This window comes from Octopus sinensis, linkage group LG13 (assembly GCF_006345805.1).
Source record: "Octopus sinensis linkage group LG13, ASM634580v1, whole genome shotgun sequence".
In the NCBI taxonomy this organism is placed as follows: domain Eukaryota; kingdom Metazoa; phylum Mollusca; class Cephalopoda; order Octopoda; family Octopodidae; genus Octopus; species Octopus sinensis.
Genome location: NC_043009.1, coordinates 62,120,025 through 62,127,732, shown reverse-complemented (window position 1 = coordinate 62,127,732; position 7,708 = coordinate 62,120,025). Strand labels below are relative to the sequence as shown.

The 7,708-nt window shown below is 37.9% G+C and overlaps 1 protein-coding gene across 1 annotated transcript; it reads right to left on the bottom strand.

The window, feature by feature from the left end:
* Positions 1-686: 686 nt before the first annotated feature.
* On the bottom strand, positions 687-3,087 carry LOC115218525 (zinc finger protein 346-like). The gene is made up of 2 exons (XM_036508441.1): positions 1,504-3,087; positions 687-1,308 (listed from the first exon to the last, which is right to left on the bottom strand). Exon 1 carries the CDS (start codon positions 2,680-2,682, stop codon positions 1,507-1,509), a length of 1,176 nt encoding a protein of 391 aa, XP_036364334.1. The 5' UTR covers positions 2,683-3,087; the 3' UTR covers positions 687-1,308; positions 1,504-1,506.
* Positions 3,088-7,708: the final 4,621 nt, after the last annotated feature.

The window sequence follows — 7,708 nt, the reverse complement described above, 5'->3', positions numbered from 1 at the left end:
CTGTAGTAGCTTACAGTGGCTACCTTGAGTAAGCTGTTATCTACCAGCCATAATCTAGTTGACACATTTTGATTTTTTTTAAATTCTTTTCTTTTTAGATGAGATATTGTTTTCTTTCCCTTTTATGCAAACTGTCAAATTTAACCCAAACATCCTGTAAGAGTGCATGAAAAAAAGGATCATATAGGCTAAGAAGCAAGCGTGTGTGGTGTAAGCTGTTTGCAATCAAGAAGTTCAACGCATCTAAAAATTATTTCTTCTTTAGTGTATCTCCTACCAATGTTTCTACTGAAGTGTCTAGATTGAAACTGCGACTTCTGTATTCTCGTGATGTCATTATATTGGTTATAAATTTTGGCAAAAGACCAGCAAATTAAGAAGAAGGGTTAAGTCAATTACATCAACCCCAGTGCTCAACTGATATTTATCTTATTGACTCTGAAAAGATGAAAGTCAAACTTGGTGGAATTTGAACACTGAACATAAAGATAGATGAAATGCCACTAAGAATTTTACCTGGCATGTTAACAATTCCGCCAGCTTGCTGCCTCAATAATGTCATTATATTAACAGATATATTTTTGTTGCTCTTTAATATGTCAATGTTACCAGTGCATTTGTGTACCCTGTAAGCTTTGTAGATTACAATAAATTCTAAAGAATCTAAGAGAATAATGTACAAATGATGAGTTTTGTGAAATATTTTTATTTCAAAAGTTTGGTGATAAGAAGAAGCATCCAGGCAGCAACACAGCATCACAAGATATGCAACAAGAATAAATATCAGTGGTTTAAGCCATCCTTTTGTGCGTTAAACGACAAAGAACTGAGACAACGATGGAACTCCAGATTGGAACCAGTACATCCAGCATTAATAAACAAACAAAATGCAAGAAGAATCTTTTCAATTATTTTGAGAATATTTCATGTTAACATCAGTTTTCCCACATTCCATGAATCAGAACTACCTTTAATATTATTTGCCCACATACCATGGGTCAATATCTCTATTGACCAATATGTCATCATCATTATTTTGTCAGCACTTTGTATCAATATCCCAAATTTGTGGGCCAATATCATAATTTCAGTCAACATCGCTAATGTTATTTTACTGAGATTCCATATATTAATATCCGTTTGTCAACATAATGTAAGAACTATTTTGCCAGCATTTTAAATATCAATATCTCTACTTTGTCCACATTTTCATGTATCAATACATCTGTGTTTTATCAACATTTATGCATCAACTGATATTATTTCCTAACCATTTCACATAAATGGTTAACAATATTTTGTATTCCTTTCTCCAGTAAAAATTTCCTCTCCATCTCAATCATCAGTTACATCAACAGTTTGGAACTTAGATTTCCTGCTCACTTTAGTTTTTTAAATTAAATTTGCCATTGCGAAAATTATTAAATACTTTAGAATATTCATCCACATCACACAAGGTTCACATGGTATAAGTTCTACTAGAATTGTTTCTGTTTAAGTTACTTCTTAAATATTCTTTGAATAGCTTTTGTTGCAATTGTTGTTGATATTGAATTCGTTGTCAGTAGAATGATGAATGGAACCATTAGAGATAGTTTTCAGATTAACATTTTTCAAATGATTTTTGCCTTGCATATGTTCCGTAGCATTAGCAGCACTTGTTAAAACTACATTACACACATCACATTTATTTGGGTATTTTGAAGGTATGTCTGTTGGAGAGGAAAAACCAGGAGAACTTTCAAATGTAGTTTTGGAATTGACTGATTCAGCTGAAAGTTTTTTCAAGTGCTTCCAACCTTCAAAATGCTGCTTAGCAGTAACTGCACTAGTAAACACTACATCACATATCTTGCACTTATCTTCAACTTGGGAAGCTTCAGCTGCAACAGAGAAAGGTTTCTGAGGAGAAGCTGACTCAGCAATTAATTTTGGTAAGGTAGTTCTGTTTTCAATAGCTCTTTGATGTTTCCGACCAGCAAAGTGTGCTTTGAAGTCAACTATTCCAGAAAATACAACACCACATGTATCACACTCCAATTTAATATTCGCTCTAAAAGCAGACATTGTATTAAAATTTTTCTGGTGCATTTTACCTTTCAGATGATCGGCAGCCTGAGAGGGACTTGTAAATTTGACATCACACAACTTGCATTCGTCTTTATTTATTTCAGGCCCATTTTCCTGGGTGTGGAAGCCTTGGGAATAATTATCAGGTGGACTGTTTGAAACGGCTGCTATAGGTTGACTTAGAACATTCTTCTGATGTCTCTTACCTTCAAAATGTTGCTTGGCAATAACTGAGCTAGTAAATGCCACTTCACATACAACACATTTATATTCATTATTTACAGGTAAGTTTACTGGTGTATGACAGTCAACGAATGAATTTTCAGGTGTCCTGTTTGGAAAGATTGGTTCAGATTGACTTTGAACTTTTTTCTGGTGTTTCCTACCTTCAAAATGTTGCTTAGCATTAGCTTCGCTAGTTAATACCACATCACACACAACACATTTATCTGAGAATGAGATATTTTCATCTTCAGAAGAGGAAATCTTCAAATTGGACATGTCAGAGCAAATACTCAAAACATTTTCTTTATATTTTGTGTTTTCTTGGTCATTATTACAGTTATAACTGGTTTTTATACGCGTAGAATCCGTTTCTAATATATTCAACATTTTCCCCTTGAAACGAAACTGCGCTGTTTTTATTTCAATCAAGTCAATACTTTTAAATACAAGTCAATACTGAGATTAACTCTAACAATGCAATAATTCTTAGATAGAATGACGAATAGGAAACGAGTTTACACTATTTACCTTACAATAAAACGTCCGTACAAGTGATTGGAAAGCGTCTGAGTGACCAACAACTGTGCGATCAAAGTGAAAGTAATTTCCGTACGGAAGGAAGTAAAATTCTGATAAAATCTCGTCCACACCTCTCAACACGTCATAGTATAAGATCACTCAGCCACGATGATAAAACATATTGGAAAGTATACTTCGAAACTTTTCAACTTATTTTATTTCCCAAACTTGCAAAAGTTATTTTTACTTCAAGTGAAAAAGAAAAATTTATTTTACCGAGTTTTTAGTCAATCAAAAAAAAAAAAAAGTTGGGAGAGATGGTAATAACATACATACATACATAAAAACATACGTACATACATACATACATACGTACATACATACGTACATACATACATACATACATACACATACATACGTACATACGTACATACGTACATACATACATACATACGTATATACATAAAAACATACATACATACATACATACATACATACGTACATACGTACATACATACATACATACATACATACATACATACATACATACATACATACATACATACATACATTTTGGGGTCGTGCTGGTGTCAATTGTAATTAAATTAAAAAGAAAAGCATTCGCAATACTAGATGTAGTGGAATACTAGCTTTATACAAAATTTAGTCTGTGCGAGTCGTTAATCAGAAGACCCTGCTTGTAAAACAATTTTTAAAAATTTTATTTTTCACTTTGAAATAATGTCAAAAAATTAATTTACGTCAAAGTAATCGCCTCGTTTTGACTACTTCTCTTTGTTCATTTAATCAGTATTTTGTGTTTCTGTTACATGAGACAAATAAAGACAAGTGCCACAGTTAAGTGTTCTCTACTACTATTACATACTTGTTGCCCGTAACAGCATTACTAAACTAGCGAAGTGATACTATTTGCCGCCGCCCACTTACGTCACAGAAAATAAAAAAAGGTTATGGGGAAACAACTGCGATCGTCTTTTCCTCTCAGCTTTTAAAAAAAAAATTTCTTTTGCCTGCTACCTTTTATTTCAGTTACCATGCTTGGACAACACCAGGAGAAATTTTAGTCGAACGAAAATGACAGTTTTTTGGAAGCACTCCGTCGGTTACGACGACGAGGGTTCCGGTTGATCCGAATCAACGGAACAGCCTGCTCGTGAAATTAACGTGTAAGTGGCTGAGCACTCCACAGACACGTGTACCCTTAACGTAGTTCTCGGGAATATTCAACGTGGCACAAAGAGTGACAAGGCCGGCCCTTTGAAATACAGGTACAACAGAAACAGGAAGTAAGAGTGAGAGAAAGCTGTGGTGAAAGAGTACAGCAGGGATCACCACCGGAGCCTCGTGGAGCTTTAGGTATTTTCGCTCAATAAACACTCACAACGCCCGGTCTGGGAATCGAAACCGCGATCCTATGACCGCGAGTCTGCTGCCCTAACCACTGGGCCATTGCACCTCCACGAAAATGACAGTATTAATGATAGGTTTAGTGAAAGCTGCATGAAACGTACCAAAATAAATTAATGAAGGAAAAACGAAATATCACAGATTTTATTCAGCCTTAACAATTTGTTTTTCACGACTAAGTTCAGGTGGAAGTTATTTCTCCCCATCTGAAATTACCTGGGAGTAGTTCCTCCCCAATCTGAACTAAACCGGAAGTAAATCCGGCCCTTCCTCCCCTCCTCAGAACTTTCCCAGAAGTAATTCCTCCCCCTCCGAACTAACCCGAATGTAATTCCCCCCCCCCCTCTGAACTTACCTGGAAGTAATTCCTCCTCTCCTCCGAACCTACCCGTATGTAATTCCTCTCCCCATCTGAACTAACGCAAAGTAATTCCACCCCCCTTTGAACTTACCCGGAAGTAATTTCTCTCCCCTCTGAACCTACCAGAAGTAATTCCTCATCCTCTCTGAACTTACCCAGAAGTAATTACTCGTCCTTCTGAGCTTACCCGGAAGTAATTCCTTCCTCCTCTGAACTTACCCGGAAGTAATTACTCCACCCATGAAGTTATCGGGGAGTAATTCCTCCCCCTTCCCCCTAAGCTCTCTTCTCCTCGGAACTCTCCAGGAAGTTGCCGATACTCCCTCCTCAGATTTTCCAGGAAGTTCCAACCCCTCTGATTCATCCACGCATTACCACCTCAGCTCCCCCTCATCGGAAGTTTCCCATTCCCCCTCCTCGGACTTCTCCAGGAAGTCGCTCCCCTCCTCCCCTTCTTCCCACTTCTCGGAACTTACGTGCAAGTAATTCCTTCCCCTGTGAACTTACCCGGAGGAATTCCTCCACTTCCTCTTCCTCTAAACTTACCCGGTAGTAATTCCAGCCCACTCTGAAATAACCCGGAAGTAAATCCTCCCCTTCCTCTCCCTCCTCGGAACTTATCCGAATGCAATTCCTCCCCCTCCTTCACCTCCTCGAAAATTTCCCTGAAGTAATTCCTCCCCCTTCTCGGAACTTATCCGGAAGTAAAGCCTTCCTCTCTGAACTTACACGGAAGTAATTCCTTGCCCCCTCTGAACTTACCCGGAAGTAATTCCTCCCCTTCCTCTCCCCTCTGAACTATCCCGTAAGTAATTCCTCCCCTTCCTAGGAACTTACCCGGAAGTAACTCCTCCTCCTCCTCTGTCCTACCCGGAAGTAATTCCTCTCCTCCTCTGAAATCACTCGGAAACTAAGAAGCATGTTTCTATATAGATAAACGAAGAGACATTGTACTTTCTAGCAAGTTCTTGTAGCGAAAGACTCATTCGCCGAGTCTCCTGCAAGATACATTTATGGCCTAACAAAAAAGAAAAGAAAATTCACATAGCTAGAAAGACTTTGATCATTGATCAGATCTGACCTCTAAATCCCTTGAAATAGTTTTATATATATATATATATTATATATATATATATATTATATATATATATATTTAAAAAAGGAGATGTGGAACACGAGTTGTGATATATAAAAAAGGAAATGAAGAAAATGCTGACAAAATAATTTAAGTAATTTAAGTAATTTAATTAGGTGAAAGTTCTTTTTACCGGTTGCGCATATGATAAGAGGAAAAAAAATCTATCTTTTGATAAGCATAACAAATGCGCAACCGGTAAAAAGAACTTTCACCTAATTAAATTACATAAATTACTTAAATATTTTGTTAGCATTTTCTTCATTTCTTTATATATATATAATATATATATATATATATATATGTGTGTGTGTGTGTGTGTGTGTGTGTGTGTGTGTGTGGTGTGTGTGTGTATGTGTGTGTGTGTGTAGTGGATCTTGCAGGCATGGCGTGGATTCGATCCTCGATAGCCAAATTTCAATTAACAGTTCAGCAGCACTTTTCTCACGGTAAAACAATAGTTTTCCTGTGATTGACAGTAGTTACATTTGCCAGATCCCTTAGTTAAGCAAAATAACGTCTTCGCCACTTGACTCTTCTAACCTCATCTATTTCACCAATAGCTAGAATAGAGATATCACATACCTCCAACGAAATATATTGTTCTCAACGATATGTCTATCCTTCTGGATAGTTATAAATACGAGAGTGGAGGCGCAATGGCCCAGTGGTTAGGGCAGCGGACTTGCGGTCATAGGATCGCGGTTTCGATTCCAAGACCGGGCGTTGTGAGTGTTTATTGAGCGAAAACACCTAAAAGCTCCACGAGGCTCCGGCAGGGGATGATGGTGATCCCTGCTGTACTCTTTCACCACAACTTTCTCTCACTCTTACTTCCTGTTTCTGTTGTACCTGTATTTCAAAGGGCCGGCCTTGTCACTCTCTGCGTCACACTGAATATCCCCGAGAAATACGTTAAGGGTACGTGTCTGTGGAGTACTCAGCCACTTACACATTAATTTTACGAGCAAGCTGTTCCGTTGATTCGGATCAACCGGAACCCTCGTCGTCGTAACTGACGGAGTGCTTCCATATAAATACGAGAACATCCCCTCAAGAAAAGTTAGTTAGTCAATGAGAGCGACCATCAGATAGTGGACAGAGACCAACTAGTCATGGCCACAAGCAGACAGTTACTAAAGACAAATGGTCAGATGGAGAAAGAAAGTTATAATCAGCCAACTGAGACACAACTTCCCTCGACTTTATAACTTTCACTAGCTCAATTTCTTTTCTCTTACAACATCATTCTATCTCGTTCTGAGTTCAAATTCCGCCGAGGTCGACTTTGCCTTTCATCCTTTCGAGGTCGATAAATTTAAGTACCAGTTACGCACTGGGATCGATGTAATCGACTTAATCCGTTTGTCTGTCCCTATTTGTCCCCTCTATGTTTAGTCCCTTGTGGGTAATAAAGAAACAAACATCTCCATTACACCTACATTCATTCGACTGTCAACCATACGATGCGTCGTGGTAGCTGCAGCACCGACAGCCGCAACGGAGAGTATATCTACTGACAGCTTTTCAAAGCATTCAAAAATCACATAATCTCCTACTGCCAATTTTCCATGGGAGGTTAGAGCGTGGAATCCTCCATACAGACGCATGTCATGTTGCTCAATCGAATTAGCCCACCATTTACTCCACAAATGTTTCGTCATCAATGCTGCATTCCCCCGTATCACATGTTTCAACATAACTATAATATACATGCAAACTATGCCATTTTAATCCTGAGCAACGTCGGGCATCTCTGCTAATGTGTGTGTGTGTGTGTGTGTGTGTGTGTGTAATTTTTATACGAATATTCTATAATTATAAACATAATTATAATTAGGGGTCAGCTAATTGCTTCACCACATACCGAATTTAGAAATAGGGGTTGAAAATTCTTTTTCTACTACTGTAAGAATTTCACGTAGGCAAAGAGAAAAACAGTGAATCAACACGACTTCGATTAGCTACAG

Excerpts from the sequence above, each read along its gene's own strand:
- LOC115218525 (XM_036508441.1), bottom strand. The coding sequence starts at position 2,682 with ATGTTGAATATATTAGAAACGGATTCTACGCGTATAAAAACCAGTTAT.